This window comes from Myotis davidii, unplaced genomic scaffold (assembly GCF_000327345.1).
Source record: "Myotis davidii unplaced genomic scaffold, ASM32734v1 scaffold143, whole genome shotgun sequence".
Taxonomy (NCBI): domain Eukaryota; kingdom Metazoa; phylum Chordata; class Mammalia; order Chiroptera; family Vespertilionidae; genus Myotis; species Myotis davidii.
Window position 1 is genome coordinate 5,122,197 of NW_006294876.1, and position 23,663 is coordinate 5,145,859.

A 23,663-nucleotide genomic window follows, 5' to 3' on the forward strand; every position below is an offset into this window, starting at 1 on the left:
CTTGTTTGACTTTCTATTGTGGTGGCAGCTAAGTGCTTAGACCTGACAGGGTGGAGAGCCTCTGGGTGGGGGCACAGGTGGCCTATCCTCCCCTTGGAGCCAGCAGAGTTGGATTCAAGTCCTACTGCTGCCTCACTTACCAATAGTTGAGACTGTCACTGGGACTCTGGAGACCCTGAGTCATTTCCTGGAAGCGTTTATTCAAGTTAGTTGAGTTTATCCTCAGATTGTTCATTCCCCGTGAAATCATACCATCATATGCCTTTTGGTCCAAGTTTTGAAATACCAATGAGACAGTCTCCGTTCCAGAAGATTGTTATTGTTCCAAGTCTTTAGATACCAAATTCGCTCACACCTACTTCCGCCACTACCTTTCGTGTTCTAGAGCCCACGGGAAGCCAGCAGAAAAGGAAGCTGTGATCAAAAGTCAAGGAAAAACCCAGGTGTCACACAGGGTGCCATTCTGTCTCCAGGGAGCTATAATTATATTTCTTTCCAGAGATTGTCACCACCTATTTTTTTAAGCTAATGTTCAATTTATTTTTCTTTGATATTCTTCTAACACATAGGTTTTTAAGAAGGATGTTATACCTTCTCCAAAGAGGTCACCAGCTCAGAAGCAAACCTAGGAATCGAGGAATAAGCAAAGACATAAACTACCAAATGCTCCTTAAGCAAGAGAGAACAATGTAGAGTTCTCATGAAAAACATCATTCTCAGGGACTTCTGGGATCAAGTGAAAAGTTAGCACCTGGTGGAAATTTCTAATGAAAACATAATTGGGTTTTGAATTGTCAAGGCACCGTAGATGTCCACAACTTTAATATGAGCACCAGGTGCAAGCTGGCGAAAGCGAGGACAGTATCAGAACGGGTCTGAGCATGAGAAAAAGTAGAGGCTGAAAGCCCTCACGGGAAAATCAGAATAAGCAGACTTTCCCCCAGGGACAGCAAAGGCGAGGTCCTGGTAACACCTTATGGAGATGTGTTGTGGGATCCCTCAGAAGTTAAACCACTAAAACTGCCTCTGATCAAATAAGTCACTTCCACACCAACTGATGTTAGCAAATCTTAATATACTGAGGTTTTATTTTGTCACTATAGGCCCAGGTAGGTGTAACAGTCACTCATTTTTTTACATATGTGTTTTAAACACTTATTCACAGTGGCACAGAGTCTCTGCCTTGTGGTCTTTATACTCTAGTCAGGAAATTCTGCAATCAAGCCACCTAAAGACTGTAATTTCAGGTGGGTAATCAGTGCAAGCAATGTCAGAGCCGGTACTGGGTACTTGGAAATCCTGGGGGTCCCCGAGACCCTCTCATGGGCTCTGAAAAGGCACCAGTTTTCACAATAATCCTCCAGTGTTATTTGCCGTATCCATGCTCACCCCCACACAGAGAGAGTTAGGTGAGAACAAGGGGCTCACAGGATGAGAGCGCCACAGGCAATAAAAGCATCATTGTTTGGAGGACTCATGGAGGGTGTTTGATGTATCCTCTTGTTTTAAATATTTTCCAGTTTTTATACACTAAGTAGCATTCTTTATCACCCATAGAAATAAAAGCCCTCTGGGGTCCTCAGTGACTCTCAAGAGTGAAAGTTCATGAGACCGGAAAGTTTGAGAGCCTCTCCAGTTTTGAGAGAATGATCAAAGGGCCAGGAAGTCTTCCACTGTGAGAAGGTGTTTGATCAGGGACCTGAGTAAATGGCACAAGCAGGCCATGCGGGTATCTAAGGAAGAGATTTCCAGCAGATCCAAAGCTCGTTTTGATGCTGGTACAAGTCCACAGATAAAGTATAGTGTCGTCAGGATGGAGCTTTTAAATTTAGTTTTCTTCTAAATTTATTTGTATTAATTTTCAATTCTTTTCATAATTATTAATAACAAGAAATATGAACCCATTACCTTGGACAATTAATTTATAAAGAAATATATATATATAATGTTTTCTGACTTTGTGCTACATTTATTTTTTTAAAAGGGTAAATAATCTGAATATAAACTTTTATAAGGAAACACTTAGAGAATGGAGCAAACTATAAAAATACCATTCTATGATTATACAGGTCATATATGTCATGTCAACTCCAATGCACAAAAAACATTCTTGAACTATACAATTTTATTTAAAGTTGTACACTTGAACTTTAGTTTTTGCTCCTGTCCCTCCGTTGTGCACAGAAATAAAGAACTAAGTAAGTTATTGCATAGTGTGGACACTTTACCAATGCTCAATTTTCCATACATGGTAAAACTTGAAAAAGCAAATTAATTAAGCCAGTGACATTGGTTGAATCTAAATCAGTTTTAAAAGCTAAGTGAGTACCTCTCTATTCCTGAGACCATTACAGCTTTAATTTTCACATAAAGCATTAAACATGGAAAGCACTTGACCACATGGAATCGATCTTCTGGGGATAGACTTTGAAATGAAGTTTAAAAACACACCTGCCCATAGAACAACCACATCACCCTATGTTTCCTGGCATAACAAGTTTTCCCCTCAGTTAATTTTAGGAATGGTAGCTGGTTCAACCACTGTTTTCAGGGGATTCTTCGGCAGAGCTTGCACTATGAGGTTTTGGGGTTACTAATGAAGACTGGGGGGGGGAAGGAACCAGTTTATCATGGCTAGCGACTTCTTATTCCAAGTTAAGTTTTTTAAATTGACAAGTTCATCCAAAACCCATAAAGAAGAAACTGCTGCTATAAATGAAACTTATTAATAGGGCAATTTAAGCCAAAGTCAATATTTCTACTCTATAGAGTTAACTTGTAGTTAGGTATGACTAAAGTGCTTTGAGCTTGATTAAAATCAATTTGATAATCATACAAAGAATTGGTAGTTTTTCTTATTGATTTTGTAATGTATAACAGTTCTTTTGTGTGTGTATATATATATATATATAATTTCCACCCCCTCTTCTTTTTATTCTCACTTAATGCTTTCTATAAAGAGATTTCCCCTTTCTCGTTATTTGATCTTGCTCTAACAATTTACTCTCTTAAAATAAAGTAACACTTAACCTCCAAATCATTCTTAACCTTCCACAGAGATTGAATAGCAAGAGAGTGGGAATGAAGGCAAATTCTCTGTCAGTTACAGATACCTGTGAAACTTCTTGGCATTATTATTCAAGGGCTACATAAAGATTTGATATCATTTTGAAAGAATCAGTTTAACCTAAGAGTAATTATGGAATGTTTCTAAACTTCCTGACAAAGGTAAATCTTAATGAAGCCGCCACTGTCAAGTGTCCAGTGCTCAAAGCGTCCACCTCAATTTGTAGGGTTTTTATTCCTCTAACTGTCCTGATTTAGCAGGCTCACAAAGCACTCCTGAGCTCCTATTTCGGACATTGCCTAGATCTCCTCCCTGTTTAACGCATTCTTGTTAACAACACTTTTCTTTTAATAGTAAAATGAGCCCTTGGAATTAAATTGATAACTCCTCTTTAGAGACCTTGTTTTATTCATGTGGCTTCAGCTTCCATACTGGTCATTTTGATAGTTTTATCTCTGCCCTAAAATTTCATTTACACATAATCAAACGTTGAACTTGGAAATTATTTAAGTCCTAGAAAGATTAAATTTGTCAGATTATGTTAGAGCCAGTATGAAAATCAAGCCCAGGGTAGCTTTCTAACTACATACTAGTAAATTCCCACCATCTCCTCCAAGTAATTTAAAAACCAAGTCCATCCTTCCCCAAAACACTGAGTTGTCAACACACACAATCTCCTGCCAATCTTTCCCTTGCGAATGCCACATGGTGGGAGTTTCTGCTTTTTCCATACCCATGGAGGGAATATATGTTGTATTCCAGGACAGATGTTCAACTGAAGCAGACCAGAATTAGCAACTCTCAATAAATCACCTTAAAACTTGTGGAAACAGAAGGTGCGTGGCTGATTGTCACAGGGCAGTTCTGTCTGCTCGGTTTTCTGGAAGGACTCACTTTGTAGTGTGGGAAACTCCCGGGACTCATCGGAGTGTTGGCAGTAATATTATCCTTCCAGTGGTCGGCTGAAAAGTGTCCAGTAACTTTTGGCTCTTCTTCATTTCCTGTCTCCACTTGATCACCATGTCTTAATGAGCTTTTCCTTTAAAATGTCTCTTAAGTAAGCAACTTTTTCTCCCTTCCCAATGAAGCCACTACCCCGACTAAGATTACTGTAGGTTTCCTTTCTCTGCACAGCAAAGCCCTGGTGCTGGTCTTTCCGGTATCTAAGCACAGAGCCCTGCTGCCTTTACCATAAATGTTCAGAATCTCTGCTCTCATCCTATCCTCCTCCTTCCAGATGTGTAATACTGTGCAAAATCCCTCTGCTAAACAATTAAAATGCCCAGTCTAGCCTGTTCAGAGGGTTAAGGTAACATAGAGGGGTAGGATTAATATTCCCTGGACAGTCAGCCATCAGGGCAGGCTACATGGAGGTGACATTTAAACAGCACTTTAAGAATGAGTTTGAGGTTGACAGAGAACGGAATTTCAGGCTGAGAGAACAGAGAGAGAACTTTGTTTTTCATATCTCGTTGCCCTGACACTAGATTTTGTTTTTAATATCAAGCAGGCCATTTTAATGATCTATGTCTTGAAAGTCTCATTTGTAAAATGAAAGCTCACAGGGTGTTGAAAGAAAGCACTAAGTGATATATGGGACAGTACTGTCATAAGGTTGGACAAATTCCAATCAAGGCTTTATTATTCTCAGACCATGTGGCTATGCAATTAGATAATTAGATAATAATACTAATAACTAACATTTATAGAGCAACTTATATTTTTCTAAGCATTTGCACATCCATTATCGCATTAGGTGCTCAAATTTGCAGAGATTACATTTGTAGGGACAGAAAGCTGCAGTGTGGCTAAGAGCAGACGCCCTGGAGCCGACTGCCTTGTGGGCACCAAGCCCCACCGCCGGCTCTGTGGTCTCAGTGAGTGGGACCTCCGGGTCTGTCACCGCAACTAGGGATGAGGGCACTCTCCTCACTGGAGTCTTGTGAAGATTCAAGAAGTTCCTAGAAGTCAAGTGCCCAGGGCAGTCCATGGGACTTAGGAAGTGCTCGGTGGGGGTTAGCTGGTATTACTAGCAGCAGCATCTTCATCATCGTTGTCATTATCTGTACTTTCACCAAGGGAAGGTGGACTAGAGCCCAGGACTGCTGAATTCTAAATAATGCCTTGGGAATGCCATACTGAAGACCTCTAGCATTTTCTGTATTATTGCAAAGAATCTAGTCTAGTTAAGGTTTCCTGTATTCTGGGACTGGTGTTCGGCTAAAGAGGAAATAATTAGTAATTCTAGATGAAGTCTCAACAAAACGAGTACACGAGATTATGAAAACTCTAAAATATCTGGTTCCTTTCGGAAGAAATTGTCTTTCTCAGTTTGGCTTATTTCACTTAGCATAATATTTTCTAGGTCCATCCATGCTGTCCCAAAGGGTAAGAGGTCCCTCTTTTTTACAGCTGCATGGAACAGACTGACATACCTTGAAGTGGGGTTGGGGTGGGCGGGACGAGAAGAGCTAAACCAAAGAACTTATATACATATACAGTGGGGCCTTGACTTACGAGTTTAATTCGTCCCGAGACCGAGCTCGTGAAGGAGCTCGTTAACTCAAATTACTCTGTCAACTCAATGCAAAAAAGGCCATAGACATGGGCAATAGGGTAGTGAAGAGCTCGGTGGTGGGTAGGGACTGGGAAGTGGGGCAGGGCAACAAAACTGGAGATATCTGTAATACTGTCAACAATAAAAATATATTTAAAAAGAAAGTGAGAAGAAATTATCTGTACATGGTAGTGTGTGTGTTATTACAACCTGCACGTGAGTCTCAACTTCACAGAAAATTAACATGGCGATCTTTTCATGTGTCGAGGTTAGTGTCTTCCCACTGATGATGGACTCCAAGCTCCTAGTCAGCACCCAGATTCTCTAAGGAGAGGTTCCCTGGGGGAGTCCCACAATCTGAGGGGTGAAGATTTCTCCTGCAAACTAACTGACTTCTATGTAGGGATGGATTTTTCAACCTTAAAATGCTGATGTGTGTATACGACCTAAATACTGCTTTGATGTTAAATGATAACAACTTCTGGACTTGGAGATAGAAGATGAGGATCCAAGCCTCATCTTCATTTTACCAAGTGTGAGACGCTGGCTGATTTCGCCACACCTCTAACAATAAGGGAAAGATACAAGGGCAGTTTTCTCACAGGTTGCTATGTGGTCTGTAATCCCTTCATGTATTTGAAAGCATAATGAGACATTATTGTTTCACTCCAGCTTTGCCCCAGGTGTCTTTCTAGGATCATTGGAAGATCCCATGACCCTCATCTCTTTAGCACCCATAGAATTTCTCCCTTCTGTCCAGTTGGGACTAGTGTGTCTTGATCAGATCAAGGACACATGCTCTCTGGAGTTTTATCAGTTTATTAAAAAATGGTTTCAATTCCTCTTCCTGGCCCCTGGGCTGAGTTATCTTGAGTAGATATTGAGTTCAGCTTTGTCCCATGAGGAGCAAGGTGCAGAAAGGTCCAAGACATCACTGTGACCAAGTCAATGTCCTGGAGGTGTACATACTTGAGTGTGCCCTCTGCTTTCTGTTATCTCAGAGGACATTGTGACCCCCCCTGTTCCTCATAGTTGAAGTTTCTTCTGGAGCAATTAAGTGCAATGAAGTCAAGATTCTATTTCCCTGGTTGGAGTTTCAAGTCTAGGTCTCTTTCTCTCCTCCCACCCTAAGTGTTCTTGCATTGCCCCATCACCTTGCAGATACATTGCGTCCTCAAGACTGCAGCCTAATTTTACCACTAGCCCAAAAGCAAGACTTGATGGAAACCCTTAAGTTTTAGAGGGGGAAAAAAATCATGATTTACAGCTAAAAGCAATAAATGCTTTTGAAATCTACGGAAAATTGGTATTTTCTACTTCGATGAACAGTAATGTTGGTAAAGCTAATCAAGTGTTAGTTATATGTAAATTTTGCTTGTATAATAAAGTAATTATGACTTGTTCTATCATAGTACCTTTTTCCATATTCTCATGTAGCTGTTCTTTCTAAATTGGAATGAATAATGCTGTTGATTTGAAACCTAGTGAGCGATGGTAAAATCGTTCTAAAATTTTTGCCTGTTGTCCTGACTCTTTCGTCCTTGACAGATGATATGTCACTGTTGTAATATTATGATATATTGTTCATTACTTCAATTACCTTTGTCAGAGCACATTGACGTTTTATGCTGGAGATGTGTGAACAAAGTAATGAGATGGAGAATTTTGGTTTGTTTTCATTGAGTATTGATCGAATACATGGCTGATTGTATAAAAGATGAACAAATCTGATTATTTCATGATGTATATTTCAGGAGCACTTAAATCATATTTTTAACTGAAATACCTTTTGAAAAGGATTTTCAATTGTCACCTTAAGATCCTACAAGGAAAGCATTTGTAGGTTTCTGGAGCTAATTTTATAAATCTATTCAGAATTTATAAATTGTTTCGCTTGCTAACTATATCTATAATAAAGTTCATCAGTGTAAAATCAGATGTTTTTTTTTGAAAGGCAAATAACCAGGACATGCAACTCTTCTGCTCTATAGATTGTGTTAAACTATTGATATGAGAATAAATATTTTATTTTATTCCATTTTATTGACATTTTCAAAGGTCTGTGCACTGTTGTATCTGTTTCAGTTTTCACTGCCCTGGAGATGCTTTATCTTGGGGCAGGAGACGTGGCAGGGCTTGGGCAGAGAAATAGCCCAAGAAAGTCTAGTGGGAAGGTACTTGCTGTCAGTGACCACTAGCCTTAAAGGGCTTTGGCTCTTCCACCATAGCTTACTCTCTCCCATTGGGTTGTGGCTTTCACGAAGGTAGGGACCAAGGAGAAAACCCTTGGGCAGAATTCATCACCATCTCCCAGTCCTTACTGTACCTCCTCTTCCCGGTAGTCAGTCCCCATCCACCCCTGCCCCCACCAATGGTCCCCCTTTCCCTTCCCAGCTGTGATCTCCCTTCCCTTCCAGAAGCTGTCCCATATCTCAGCCTGCCCTCCCCGTGCCTCAAAGACCACTTGTTGGCTCCATCTCCTTTTTTGGCAGTTTCCACATCAGCAGTGGGGGCAGTAGGTTCCTGGAGTCCAGAATGAAACACTCAGAATATGCACTCCCCATAGAGACATTATATAGCTGGTGTTGGGCCTATAATACCATCAGTATGGATTAAATGATTTTTTTGCTGGCTATTGCAAACTTTGCCATCTGGTGTATGCTGTTTTCTTGGGACTCTATTTTCTAAATTAAAAGAAAATGGATTACAATTGTACTTTTGTTATGCTCTTCATGATGAAATTGGGTTGGATGGAAATGTTTTTATTTTCTTCCTTGACTTTTTTTCCAGGAATTGTACAGATCCCAAAATACCAAGTCTTTACCATGTTAGTTAACTGGCTTATTATTTAATATCCAATGATGAAAAAATATTTTTACATTGTTCAGAATGTCCATTGGAGTATCAGAGGGGGTGGGAGGGTCTTAGATGGTAAAAATTACATGAACCAATGGTTTTTAAAGAGCCCACATTATTTGATAAAAATAAGGCTTATGCCACATCAAATTTGCAGTCTTGGTTGAAATATAAAGTTACGTTATATTCTTTAAAAGAAAGAAATAAAGATCTTGAAATTTGCTCACACTTATTAGAAAAGACTCTATTGTCTAAAACAGCCAGAGAGAGAGAGAGATAAAGGATGAGATAGCAATTATGTCTTAGTCTGTGTGTATGTAATTTCCTTCCATCCAAAAAGAAGTAGCTTGCTCTATGGTTAACATAACATGAGAAAATTTGTGTTGCCAAATCCTCCTCCTCCCAACTCACTCTACTTACTCCAATCCCTTTTCAAACATACACGATGGAAATTGACAAGTACGCTTCCACTCCTCTATACTTCATTTTTAATTCCCTAAGTAAATATGAAATTTGATTAAAGAAATTTTGCTTAAAAAGAACATGAACAAACTATTGCAAGGATCCCATCTACATGAAATGCAAGAAAATAAAACAGTTTATTTTGCAAAGTATAATTTAAGGATGAAGCCAGAACTTCTTCCCACTGCTCCATCACTTGCACTGTCAGCCATGTTAACATCACCATTTGTAGCACTGTGTCCTGTCTTTGTTCTCCTGCTGTGCACAGATGTGATGGCAAAGATTACTATCCATCAGAAATCCTCTGAGAAAGAGCGAATTCTACATTGTAGGAGAGCTATTAATATTTTAAGCACTGTCAACCCTTCAGGGGTTGAGGTATTACGTCACTATAAAATTATGTTTCTGATTGGAAGGTTTTGAGGGTTTTAGCAGCCTGATAATTAAGTAGGAGATATAATTATATTAATGCAATTAATATGTATTAATAGGTGGACTTTTAAATGTTTCTGATATTGTCTGATCCAAAAATAACTACTTGATTAACTAATGTGTCTCATAAGAAATATGTCTATGTAGGTCAGGATGAGATCATTTGGAAAAAAAAAAATTACTCATTTGAGAACTCTCAACCTCAAAAAAAAAATCTCATTTAAGAGCTGGAGTCAAATTATATGGTCATTTTAGTTCTCAGAATTCAAAGCATAGATGGCTGGAATCATGTGTGTGATAATTCTAGGCTACTCTCAATAAATAATACATGTCATTTCTGCTTCACTGAGGCTGTCACTTACTGCTCTAAATGACTTTCAATGCAGGGCCCAGCCTGCTCTCCCAGAGTGCACTTCAGCTCAATTCCAAACCTGAAGGGTCCTTCCAGTATCCAGCCAGCTACCATAGCAACCAGACCCTGGCCCTGGGCGAGACAGCCCCATCGCTCCCTGCCCGCAGCACACAAGCCCGAGGTGCTGGCCAGAGCTTCAGCCAGGTATGTGTGAGAATGGGGCCCTCTGCTGTGTTGATTGGTGGGGCCCAAGGGTACAGTCCTGGAGCAGAGCTGTGAGGAAGACACCGTGACCCCTCCTGCCTTCCTGCGACATGCCCCACAACTTCCTAAAGATGCCTTTGGTGCTGTGAGTGAAGGAAATGAATAATAAAATACCATTATGGAATAACACTGAGTTGTAAACATGTGTTCTTTAGGAATATCTGTGAGTTGCTCATGCTATATTTACACTCTATATATTTATCTATATGGGTATGTGAATGTGTGTCCTTAACTATTTCTGTGTCTATATGAGATATAAATATGGCATACATTCTGCTTTTGTGTGTGCACCTGAAATAATTTTTATTCTCCTAAAAAAGCATAAAATTAATCTTTGGGGTGACTCATATAAAGAAACATAATGCCAATGCATAAACAAGTATGTAGAACTATTCTGAAGATAATTGCGATCATTCAGGAATAGTTACACTTTGTCAAGTTTTTTGAAATGGACCCTTAGTTGTTCCTTTAAGGTATATACTTATTCTTATAGTTCCAGTGCATAGATTCATTAGCTGCCATTCAAACCAGCTCCAGGTTAGTAGACATTAGAAATAGCTACTAATCTGAATTTTTTTTTCACAAAGAGTGTAAATGTTGTGCTCGATCCATAGATGGATTGGTGGATGGATGGATAGATGGATGGATAGGTATATAGCTAGGTAGGTATTTTTGTTTTGATAACTTTAGAATTCAAGATATATTCTATCAACCTAGAAGATGTATTGTATCTTGTTTTAAGCTATTTTGAACTTATTTTTAGCAGCATAAGGCCCTTTTAATCCCTTGATCTTGGAATGAAGAACCCACAGCTCCAAAAGCAATCCCTTCAGCTGGCTAGATTGATTTCATCCTTTCTGCATTTATTGGCTGGTACATATGCTATCTGACCCACCACTAGCTCCTATAACAACCAAACATCTTTGTCACCAGTTTATTGTCATTATTCTATCCATGTGTCTTTCCAACTAAACTGAAAGTTACTTGGGGGCAGGATCATTTTCATCTTAATCAGCAGCTTCTTGCCATCCACATGGCCCCCAATAAATGTCTGCTGACAGAGAGGAGGCAGGGCGAATTAGAATGGCATAGTATAGTCACTATGAGAGGCCTACTTTAGGAAACATGGATATACATGAAACAAAACCTGACAAGTCTCAGTGCATTTCTATTATTAACTTATTGCACAGCAATATATTTAAAAAATGATTGTGTTCTTCAAGCAAAACTCTTGTCCATCGTTGCTTTGTAACTTTTACATGGTAATGCTGAGCTATAGAATTTGTGGATAAAAGGGAGTGGCAAATAAAAGATTTACTGAGAAGATAGGCCTGTCCCTTTTTCTTTATATGAGTAACCCCAAAGAATAATTTTATGCTTTTTTCGGAGAATAAAAAATTGTTATTTAATTTTTTGAAATAAACAAGTGAGATACAGCCATTTTTAATCCTGATATCCAGCCATACTTCTTAGTGGAAGAAGCCACATTCAGAAATAAGGCACATTTTTATACTCAAATTAACCTATGACAGCTATGGACTTAGCTTTTACCAGTTCCTAGAACTGTACCTAGAAAAACCATAAAGTTCTACTTTTCTCATAAATATCTGAGACCCCTGTGATTTGAGTTGTAAACACTGAGTCAACTTTAAAAAATCTGTAATTTCCATATAGATGAGCATCATGAAAATGGAAATATCAATATAAAAGGCAAGCTAAGTTAACTTCAACTTACCCACCTGCCAGGTAAATGAGTAATGCCAATAACCTTTGCCTCCAACTTATCACCTTTGTTATACCTAAACTGTGAGTATCTTGTAAACCTGTTCACACATAGCTATGCAATAACTAGCTGCAAAATTAAAGCTTTCTTATAAAAGTAATAGTTACCATTTATTGAGCACCCACAAATAATCTGTTTTATATACATCCTCATGTTTAATCTCCCCAAAAGGGCTTTATTACTATTTACATTTTTAGAGACTTGGAAACTCAAGCTCATCACATTTAGACAAGCTGTCATGCCCCAATTTGAGGCAGCAATAGTGAGAATAGGAACAGAATCTTGACTGGATTGAAATCTGATCATTCTAGGAGAAAGTGTTTCATAGGTTTTATTTATTTATTTATTCATTAAATTGGGGTGACATTGGTCAACATGAACATATAGGTTTTAAGTGTGGGTATCTATGTCACAAGATCTGTATATTGCACCATGTGCCCACCACCCAAAGTCTAGGCTTTATTACACACACACACACACACACACACACACATATTCACTTCAATCAAATGAATCTAGAGTTTGAACCTATTAAGAGGTGTATAAATGCAGACAAGCTATGTGGCAGTGTATCAGTTTCCATGTTGAGGGTGTCCCTCCTTGTGAGAGTCTATTCTATCTTCCACTAACTGCTGTGGAGTAAAACGGTAGAAACTCTAAACTGACAAGATTGGGCTTCACATTAAAAGTCTGCTTTGAAGTTTAATCAGAAAGTATATCTAAGTTGTAAAGATACCAGAACTCTGTATTTGAAGTCATCAGGGTTATAGTTTGAAGGCATCTATAAATGTGAATGTTCAAGGTGATAAGTTGGAGGCAAAGGTTATTGGCATTACTCATTTACCTGGCAAGTGTGTAGGATCTAATCTAAATACTGAAATCTAATTCACCCAATTCATAGGAGTGAGGCTGTTGGTGACTATCTGAGTTCTGTTTATTTCAGCTTTCGTGTGCTGCAGGATGAGAGGTGTGTTTTATTGACTTATAGGACCTGTGACTTCCAAATTGCCAGAGAAATGCTGAACATGTAAGCCCATATTTTCACTCAGCAGTTAGCTTTATACCTTGAAAATTCCAGTAAGATCTCCTTCATAGGATTGTCTTGAGAATCCCTTAATTCCAGTGGTTTTGCAGAGTCCTGTGACTCATTCTTTTCAATATTCTGACAGGTGCTAAAGCTCATTACTTCAAGGCTAGATTAATTTTCAGAATATCCTGTAGTCATAAAGTCCCAAAATGGGCTAGTAAATTTCAAATTATGGCAGTAGATACCAGACCAACTTAATAAGGTCAATAATCAACAGAAAAACATTGCATTGCTTGGTCTTGAAGAGAAGGTGTAATTCTAAAGCAAGTGATTTTTCAATCTCAGTGATTTTCTCTCATTCATAAATCAAATTGGAATGCAATTTCAAAGCAATATCACAAATGTTCAATGATCCTAATTTCAATTTTTAAAAATCTAGTTTATTCGACATAATCATCGTTTCAGTTATCAACACCAGGCTCTATGCCAGGCTCTGGCAATATGTGCACAGCCTACATTGCCCCATTGTATCAGTTTGAATAAAACTGGGTCACAAAAATTGTCATAAAATATTCATTCTCTTGTATTTCCCTAACTAAAATCTTTTAAAGTCATTCTCCATAGGCTTTAGGATGAGTTTGTGGGCTTGGCTGGAGGAGAGAGAATATAAGATTCTTCCCAAGAACGCCAAGGCCTTTCCGGGAAGTAATAGGAGTCCTTGTATAGCTACTCCTCTCCTTGCTCTCAGCATTCTTCTCAGCTACCCTGTTCCAGTATCTAACAGTCTGTAGGTTACCCCTCCATTCTTCCCTTCCTTCTCTAGGTGTTTATTGTGTGTTTGCTGTATGTCATGAGCTAATGTATCTGCTTGGTATGAAATAGTAAAAAAATAGGACCCTGACCTCCAAGAACGATTCTAGAATCAGTGGTAGGGACTCAGAAAATCAGCACAGTAAATAAGTCAATTGCATAGTTTTTAGATGACAGTGATTCCTATAAGGTTTGCAGCCTTTCCTATAAGGAGGAAATGAATGCAGAATAGGATAGTGGGACTCAAAGTGCAGGGCGGGTGTGGCATAGGAGGGCTTGTGGAAAAGGTGCCCTTTGGGCGAAGACATGAAAGAGAAGAGGGAGGAAGCTGGGGGACAGCGAACGCATGGCCCCTGGATGGGGTGGGCTGGCTTGCTAACAGGACAGCAAGGAGTTCAAGGTTGTTACAATGGGTGCAGGAATGGTGAGGGGATGGGAGACCCAGAGTAGATCATTGTGTGGAGCTTGTGTTTTACTCAGATTGAAATGAGGAGCAGGTAGAGAATGTTAAGCAGAGGCACAACATGGCCTGGTGTATATATTGAAAGCTTCATTCTGTCATATCACATATAATAATACCCTACAGCAAGTTGCATGTAAGCCTGTTTCTTCCCATCAGATTGCCTTGCTGTAAGAGCGGAAACTTACAAAATTAATCTCCGTATCCCAAGTAACTGGCTCAGAGTTCACCAAATGCACATCAGGTTCCTCCAACTCCAGTCTTACTCTTTATAATCATATTGCAAAAGGCTGTGGGTGGTGAGACGTTGAGAGAGTTGGCTCTCCTCCAGGCTGTGTCTGCTTCCTCTCACATATCATTTCCTATGGATTCCATGAAATGCTGAATGTAAAACGTCTGGCATAGAGCAGTCACTCTGAAAATGCTGGTTTCTCCTCATGTCCAAACATCAAGTAGTCTCATCAAGCATTTCGCCCTTCAAGGAAACCAAATATGCAAGATGTAAGAAAGTCTCACAGGAACCTAAAGATTTTAAAGCCACTTTCATGTTCCCCAGCAGAACTGAAGAAGTGTGTGCACAGGCATAATCCTAGGGAAACACCTGCTTGCTGCAGGAAGTTAAGAATTGTGCGATAGTTCTGTTAAAGAAAACTGAACAATAGCAGAGACTCTAGGAGAGCAATAAACTTTCAAGAAGCAAAACTGCCATTTCTTTTTTATCCGGCCTATCTATTTAATGTTGCACTGACTTCTGTGTCTTAAAAAGTTCTCATTGAGCCCTAACTGGTTTCGCTCAGTGGATAGAGCATCGGCCTGTGGACTGAAAGGTCCCAGGTTTGATTCTGGTCAAGGGCATGTACCTTGGCTGTGGGCACATCCCCAGTAGGAGGTGTGCAGGAGGCAGCTGATCAATATTTCTCTCTCATCGATGTTTCTAACTCTCTATCCCTCTCCCTTCCTCCCTGTAAAAAATCAATAAAATAAAATAAGTTCTCATTGATGCTATATCATAATTATAAATATGCTGTGTGCTCACTTCTGCCAGAGGCTGGTGTGTTCGTTGAGTTTGGAACATTATGGATGGTGAACTCTCACATCAGGCAGTTGCAAAGGTCAAGGCCTGGTAGATACAGAGACCCACAGAGTGCAAAGGATGAGCAAATCCCCAATAAACACCTACTTATTGATCGTTGAATGACGGGGGTTATACCGAAAGACTAGTGTAACATCTCTCCAGTTTGCTTAATTATGATTCAAGCTGTTTACTTGGAAAACACAAAATTGCAGAGATATGTTTAGTGGACATCATGCAGCATTCGGAGGAGAAATCATATCACTTTGTATACTTTTCTTGACATATCTTGGGGAAAGCGGCAGTTTATTTGCTTTTGAGAGAGTGTTCAGGTGCCTGCCTACTGGAAATATTTTGTTCTGCTTTAAAATCTTCTCCCTCCCTTTTCTCTTTCCAGCATAAATATATTTAATCTGACTTTAATAATTGAAAACGTTCTCATGGCAGGGAGAGCCATGTATGCATTCTACTATAACATTTCCTGTTCTTAGCAAATATTTGAGCTATTGAAGTCATACTAAATGAGCATCTTGCTGAAATAAAAGTTTTATGCAGTATAGTTTTGCCAAAGCTCATGTTTCTTTTTTAGAAAGAGCTGCCATCAAGAAACCCCTCCTTATATATTCTCCGAGATAAAGTTTTATTTTTTTCTTCTAAATGTTCTTTCCCCTGGCAGACCCTATTAGTGACCATACGAAATACTTTCAGAATATTCGTTCATCATTTTCCTAATCATACTTTTATTAAAGAGAGGCCAGCAAGAAGGCAAACCACTCAGGATGCAAAAGCCTACAGCACTCTGTTTCCTGGGAAATGGACCCACTGCCACCTTCGTCCAGCTCCACCGACAGGGACAGTGTGGTTTGCAACATCTCTCTCACCCACACTCTCCACCTCTTTCCTACTTTTGGGACAGTCGTGCAAAGAGAAAGCATTTGGGATAGTCGCCCTTATTGTCTCCAAAATCATAGCTCTCCTGGTTCTTTGAAATGAGATGCTCTCACCAGAGAAAGGAACTCCTTCCAAGTGCTTTGTTTTTTTCAGTTGCTTGAGTTTACTTTGCTCTGGGCACGTTCAATGCTAGCAGGATGTCACTGCCTGGTAACCCCAGCCTTTCCTCATACCAGCCGTGGTGACTCCAGGGACAGTCTGTGGACTGTGCAAGGAGCCTCCTTTTTACTTTGTTTCATGTTTTTACCAAAACCAGCCCTCCTCAAGGGAACTGCTAGACAAGGTACCTGATGATTTTACTTGGCTATTTCTGAAATCAAATGTTTCTCACAGTATCAGGATTTTCTACCTTGGGAATTATTTTAGAAAGTGGCACTTTCTGAAGACAATTTCAAAGGAGAAGTAAAATTTAGGAAGCAATGATAGTAGTGTTCAGCACATTTATCCCAGGGAGTAAGTTCAAGGGCACAAAACTTAGGTGGGGATGTAGATTCATTTTAATTGCATCATATTACAGGACATTTCATCTGATACCTAAGTAAGACTGTTTACATTGTGGAGCTGCTGATTTCTTGTTTCCAAGTTGTGAGAGTAAATGTCTTTGCTTATATACAAGTGCAAGTTTAATGCCCTATGCAAACGCAGCTTAGGAAAGCTCAACAAATCCTCAGATGTTTTAATCAGCATACATAGCTGATAGTACTAAATCACGCTACCAGTTTGTTTTGGTTTAGAGTGGATTTCTTCAAAGATGGTATTTTAAAGCATGTCCTGTTTGGGGGTATTTAAAAATTGTTCAGGCTTTTTAACTCATGGAAAGAAGTCTTCCGTTCTTGTTTTTACTTTCTCACAGCCCTGTCACCACTTAATCCTCTCTTCACTCCCTCTAATACCCCACCCCACTCCTTCCTCACCAAATCCATTGCCTGTTCCTGTGTTCTGGCTCTTCCTGGCCCTTCCCTTGCCCAACCCTGTGGCTCTGCCTTCCTTAGAAATGTGCTGGCTGCCTTTGCCTCTCAGGACACTGTTTTGCCAGGACTACTCTTGCCAGCAGGGACTTTAGTCACCACAACCAGAACTGCCTACAAAGGGCAGACTCCATGAATTTTTTAAGCTTGTGATCTGATAGTAATTCCTAAAAATGACAAGTGATGAATATGGCCGAAGGGGAACACACTGCTTACCCCAAGTCACTAAGCTCCCCTCTGGGAAGCCACAGGGATCCTGGGTTCCCAACCCTGTTGTCACTGTGGGCCTGGATGCCCAGCAATCTGGGCAAATATCCTTCTGTCCCCAAGTTGGGGCCTGCCTGACAATTCCAGGAAGCCTGGCAGATCTAAATGCGTCTTGGTGAGGGACCTGCTTTCTGAATGCCGTTTTGTGCATTGGCCTGAGCGTAGTCAAGATTCCTTAGAATCCAGGCTGTCAGGCTCTTGCTGACTGGCTACAAGCAGCGGTTTGGTTTGGTTTGGTTTTCACTGCCAAATCCCCAAAGGGTGAGGATTACATGAGTTTTCAAGTGCAGAGAAAATTTCCCCCTATCATCCCATGCCATCCCCACCCCTTTACAAAAGATACAATGAGAAGGAATCTGGAAACAGCTGATGCCACATTCTGGTCCAAGAGCAGCCTAATTTCAGGGGCTCCAATGCTTGGAAAAGAACAATGTCATAATTGTGAGGCAGACAGTATTCTGTGCAAACAAAAATACAACAATGACAGACCAACAAAGTAATGTCAGGTGCAATACTCCCTGTGAGAGGGTACTAGGGAGACCTTCACAAACACCTCCTCAGTTGTACATGGAATATACTAGGCTCTTATTAATGGTTTATTGACTTAATGGGCAAATTAGTGCATGGAACTTGAGTGCTGTTATTTAATGGGAATAATGTAAATATTGCCTAAATTTCCATTTCATTATTTTCCACTACACTTTGAAAATACATCCGCCCTTAAACACTTGTATAAAATAGTTATAAATGCACTTCACAGTCACACAGGAGGACTCAGTGTACCTCGTGTGCACATGTGAAACATGCAAACATCCTATACAATAAAGAGGTAATATGCAAGTTGACCATAATGCCCTCACACTATGGGTGCCTATGACCAGCCTGGCAGGAGGGTTAGTGAGGGACGACCAAACGACTGAACAAGCAAGCTGCATGGGGCAACCAGGCCGGCAGGGGGGTTAATGAGGGATGACCAAACAACTGAACAGCAGGCTGTGTGGGGCAACCAGGCTGGTGGGGGCACCATGAGGGGTGACCAGGCCACCGGGGGGGGCGGGGCAGTTGCAGGTGACCAGGCCAGCAGAGGGGGAAGTTGGGGGTGACCAGGCTGGCAAGGGGGGCAGTAAGAGGTGACCAGGCTGGCAGGCAGGTGAGCGATTAGGAGCCAGCAGTCCTGGATTTGGAGAGGGATGTCTGACTGCTGGTTTAGGCCCAATCCCCAGGATTGTGCCTAAACCGACCATCAGACATCCCCCGAGGGGTCCCAAATTGGAGAGGGTGCAGGATGGGCTGATGGGACCCCCCCCCTCCCGTGCATGAATTCCATGCACCGGGCCTCTCGTAATTCAGGCAGGTGATCAATTAGGAGCCAGCGGTCCAGGATTGTGAGAGGGATGTCCGACTGCTGGTTTAGGCTCTATCCCTGTGGCAGTCGGACATCCCCCGATGGGTGCTGGATTGGAGAGGGTGCAAGCTGGGCTGAGGGGACTCCCGTCCCTTGCATGAATTTCATGCACTGAGCCTCTAGTATAATATAAAAACCACTACTGTAGTATATTCTAAATCTGATCCCTCTGAAACTTACACGTAAACTATCACGCAGATGAAATATTTAATATGACAGAGCTTTATTGAGTTAGGTGTATTGCTCCTGTTTCATTAAAACACAATTCCTGCATGTTTTAAATCTGAGGTGTAAGCTACATACGGCATTCATAGAAATTGGAAGTAATGTTTTTCATTTTTCTCTTGATGAAGTTCCCATAATAGGAACCAAGAAAGGAATGACATTTTATGTTCACAAAACTCTGCCTGTCAGAGGCTATTCTGTCAGGGCATCTGCTGGCAATGTTCTACTTGTCAATTTCACATACCTGGTCCCCCATTTTGGAGGGGTGGGAATGACAAAGTAGCCCTTCAAAGAGATGAAAATAAAAACACCAACAGGAACTGTTCCTGCCAAGAGCTCATGCTGTGATCCAGGACAGTTTTGGAGCCCAATCTTCTCCAAATCTATTGAAAAATTGTTATATCATCTTTTCTAAAGGTCTCATCATCAGTGAAAATAGTATTTTAATTCCCATTGCTAGTACATACACATGCCCAACCATCCTCAGGGATGAAGGGTGTGGTTGTCTTTTTTGATTTTTTAAGTGAAGTTTTGCAATTCTAACTTTAAAATTGGATTTACAGTTTAGTGGTATTTACATACATTTAAGGTAGAATTGAGCTTTCACGACAGTAAAGTGGATGCAATGCTTTGTGTGTTGAAATGTGTATGTATTATATCTAATCCAATGAGCTAGGTAGTAATAAGCCAGCCTATGAATTGGGCAGTAGGCTTGAAGTGCAGCCTTTTGTATCCCTAACTGGCTAAGAATTGCTAAATGAATTACACAATGGAACAAAAAAATAAACACAAGAATGGAAACAAGCTCCCTAAAGATTACTGTTTTTGTCTAATTCGGGCTTATACAACTGTGTGATCCAGTAAGGTCACCACTGGCCACATTTGAGTACTTAAATTCAACTTAAATCAAATAGTTCAGATCAAATGTGTGTTAAAATCCAGTGCACATGTCAAGTGCCCACTAGGCCACTGTGTCTGTTGGCTGTCATATTAGACAGTGAAGATTTTAAACATTTCCACCCTGAACAATATCAATCTGAAAGAGTATATAACATTTTAGTGGTTACGTTTTTCTCTTCTCATGTAAAAATTATTGGCTAAATTTCACCAACATCTTGCAATATTTAGAAATATTTTTGATTGGCTACTACAGCCTGTCAAAATTTGTGGAGCTAGTGTGGCAGTTCTCAAAACTTCGGCAGATTTGCGGCTATTTAACAAACCTTATTAGACAATAGTATCCAGCAGAGTTAGCATTCCTGAGACTCAAAGTTCCAACAAATTTAAAAAAAAAAAGTTCCAACAGATTAAAAGGAAAGTGTTTGTAAAATTTATTCAAGGTTTCTCTAGGATCTGTGTCATTCTAATATTTCAATATTAGAATAATTTTTCATATTGGTATCAAATTCGTGTACCAGTGGGGTCCCTCGTCCTGGCCTGTGGGATCGAGCCAAAACCGGCTCTCTGTCATCCTCCGAGGGGTCCTGGATTGCAAGAGTGTGCAGGCCAGGCCAAGGGACCCCACCAGTGCATCATCAGGGCCGGAGAGGGACATGGGAGGGCTCTAGGGTGTGTCCGGCCCATCTTGCTATCTCCCAATTGGCGGGACCCCAGCAGCAAGCTACCCTACTGGTTGGAGCATCTGCCCCCTGGTGCTCAGTGCACATCATAGCAAGCAGTTGAATGGCCTTAGCATCTCATTAGCATATTACGTTTTAATTGGTTGAATGCATTACAAGGCACTTAGCATATTAGGCTTTTCTTATGTAGGATTCTGCTACTTGGTAATAGCATCATTAATGTCTCCTAGGGTTATTATGAATATCGTATATCCAAGACATAAGGAAAAGTGTTTGTTGTGGCTACTTGGTAATAACACCATTAATGTCTTCTATGGTTATTATGAATATCATATATCCAAGACATAAGGAAAAGTGTTTGTTGTGTTGTAAGCAAGGGGCTGTCGTCACACCCTCTGGAATTCTTTGTCCTGGTGCTCCTGCGGGAAGACTTCACAGAAATCGCTGCTGAGGCTCTCCTGTCCCTTGCCAGCTGGGCCCTGTGCTGCTGAACACTGCTCAGGTCCCAGGAGAGCTGCAGAAGTAAAGGGAAGGCAGAAGCTGACTGCCTGCACCTTAGCAAGTGCTTACCAGACCAGCAGCAGCTGCTAGAAATGCAGACACTCTGCCCCACTCCATCCCCTGCATCACAATCTCTTCTAGCTCAGTGGATTGCAGACTTTAGGGATCACCAAAATCCCTGTGATCCAGAGAACTTGCTAAAATGCACACCGTTGGGCCCCTCCCTCTGAGTTTCTGAGTCAGTAACGAGGGGGTGATGCCAGCACTGCTCTGAATGCTAGCTGCTGGAACAGGGTCCACACTTGGAAAACCACTGCTCTAGGCATAACTCTTTCTCACATTCGGTTGCACACTGGAATCACCTGGTGAGCTTCCAAAAAGCCTGATGGTTAAGCCTCACCTCCAGAGATTCTGAGTTAAATGGCTAGAGTACAGCATGGATACTGGGACCTCTTCAAAAGCTCCCCTGGCGATTATAACGTGCAGCCAGGTTTGAGAAGCCCAGTCTGTACATTTCATGCTCAGAACTTCTTCCAAGAGAAAAGCAAGAATTGGGTCTAAGCACCCCTGTGCTCTAGATGCTGCTGGAATTCTCTCGGGGGTTCAGGGTAAGCGCAGTTCTGCACAGCTTCTCCACCTTCCTCTGCGCATGACAGCCCTCCTTGCCAAAGCCTCGGGACCAGCTTTACTAAGAGTTTTTTCATTCATTCCGTGAACATTCGTGGCATCTCTGCTGTGAATCAGTCTTTGCTCTAGTTTCTGGAGACACATCATTGAACAAATCATGGAGCTTACAGTTACTTCCCACCGACTGTTAAACTCAAAATACGTGCTCTGTGGTGTGAGAGGAGAATCTGACTGAACAGAGGACTGGTAAATACAGATTTTATTCAGAGATAAATGATTGCAATAGGGGAAAGAGACCTCAGTCTAGACTGGGTGCAATTGCAAATATAACAACAGAAAAATGGGAATTTATAGCTGAAGACCAGGGCGGGGTCAGTGGGCAGAAAGTTGCTAAGAGGAAACACCATGGGGAAGGGGTTCTGGTTAAAGTGACCCGGCAGGATGCTTGCAGAAGGCAGGCCTGGGTGCTGAGATGCCGCCTGGGGACGGTGGGAGACGAGGAACTCTGTCTGATAGGGAGGGTGAGCGGACATGGGGGAAGAGGAAGGGATTCTGTAGGATTCTTGCTAAAACTGTGCAATGCAGAGATGAACACAGGGCCTCGTTCAAAACGGAGGGGCTTGACTAGAGTTTGCTCAAGGAGAGAATCTTTGTCAGTGGAGAAAGAGAGAGAGAAACTTACATATACATACCAAATGTGTATATTATATGTAAATAAATACACACACCCCTCACATGGAGAATGTCTTTCAACAGTTTGATTCCCTGTCATTCCATGCAGCTCTTACTAGAGGATTTTGATGTTGCTCCTTTAATTCCCTCAGCTTTTCGCATGAGTCTGACATCCCAGATAAAATCTGGAATGCTGTGGATGTGGGGATGGAAGAGCCCAGTCTGTTATTTGCCAGTTGCCATTCCAAAACGGGTGGAGAGGCATAATTGAAACTTTTAATGGATAGCATCTGTTGAGTCTCTCTCACCCTTCCCTTCATCTCCTCAGCTTCCTCTTCCCCGCCCAGTTCCCATCCCTAATTTCAAAGCCTTCCTTGCCAGCGCCTCTCTTTCTGTGTGTGCAACCCCACCCGACTTTTCACACCAGCCTGCGCTCAGAAACCTCTCTGCTCCTCAGGGAAGCCGGGATCCTCCCAGACCTCCTGCCCAGAAGAGGTTGACAATGTAGTGTTTTCATTCGAATGCAAATTTGTCTCTGGATGAGATTCAAGGAAAGTGATTTCCCCTCCAACTGTCTCTGCCCCAGCCCTGTGGTCTTTTGTGTTCCTGTGTAGGAAGGGGGACCACTGACTTTTCAATGTGAAGACACAGCTGCAGGGGGCTCTTAAAAGTGAGCCACAGAAAGAGATGCTGAAAGATCTGGAGCCCAGCATTACAATCTAGAAAAGGGAGGCTTTTTAATTTGCAATTGCTCTATTCCTCTAGAAGTGTGTGTGTGTGTGTGTGTGTGTGTGTGTGTGTGTGTGCGCGCGCGCGTGTGTTTCATCACACTGAAAGACCAAGTGTCTTTATTGCAAAATAATACTTTCCCCTCCTTTTTTGTTATCCAAGAAGAATTCGCAAGACACTAGCACAGAATAAACTCTAGGAAGTATGCTCTCCTTGCTGTTCTCCCGATAAGTATGCAGCTTGGCCAGTTTCGGAGACAGAAACTGTTTCCAGTGGAATGCCCGTGGGGGTGGGGGTGGGGGAGATTTAATGCCTGAATTTCTCGTTAACACTAACAAATCGTGATTGCCCTCAACTAGCTCAAGGTGGCCCTGCTGGGCGGCCTTTTAAAATCCTCATGTGACTACTGCGCTGCCTCTGCCATTCCAGAAACATCTTCGCCCCGTAAGCAGAATACTGTCCCCTTTACCACACCTGCTGCCACTGTCAGCCGCCTTTGCTAGTTGTTTTTTCCTTTCTGTTGGAGAAACACCTGCCTGACGCTGGAGGGCCATCGGGATCCCGCACGCCGTGGTGCTCTCGGGCGGCGGGGCGCC

The 23,663-nt window shown here is 41.3% G+C and overlaps 1 protein-coding gene across 1 annotated transcript in view; it reads left to right on the forward strand.

Moving 5' to 3' along the window:
* LOC102771934 (catenin delta-2-like) overlaps positions 1-10,040 on the forward strand; it is a 16,079-nt gene extending 6,039 nt beyond the window's left edge. The window contains exon 4 of the mRNA XM_006769482.2: positions 9,761-10,040. Within this exon, the coding sequence (XP_006769545.1) occupies positions 9,761-10,005 (245 nt within the window). The 3' untranslated portion in view covers positions 10,006-10,040. The remainder of the gene's footprint in view (positions 1-9,760) is intronic.
* The last annotated feature ends 13,623 nt before the right edge of the window (positions 10,041-23,663 follow it).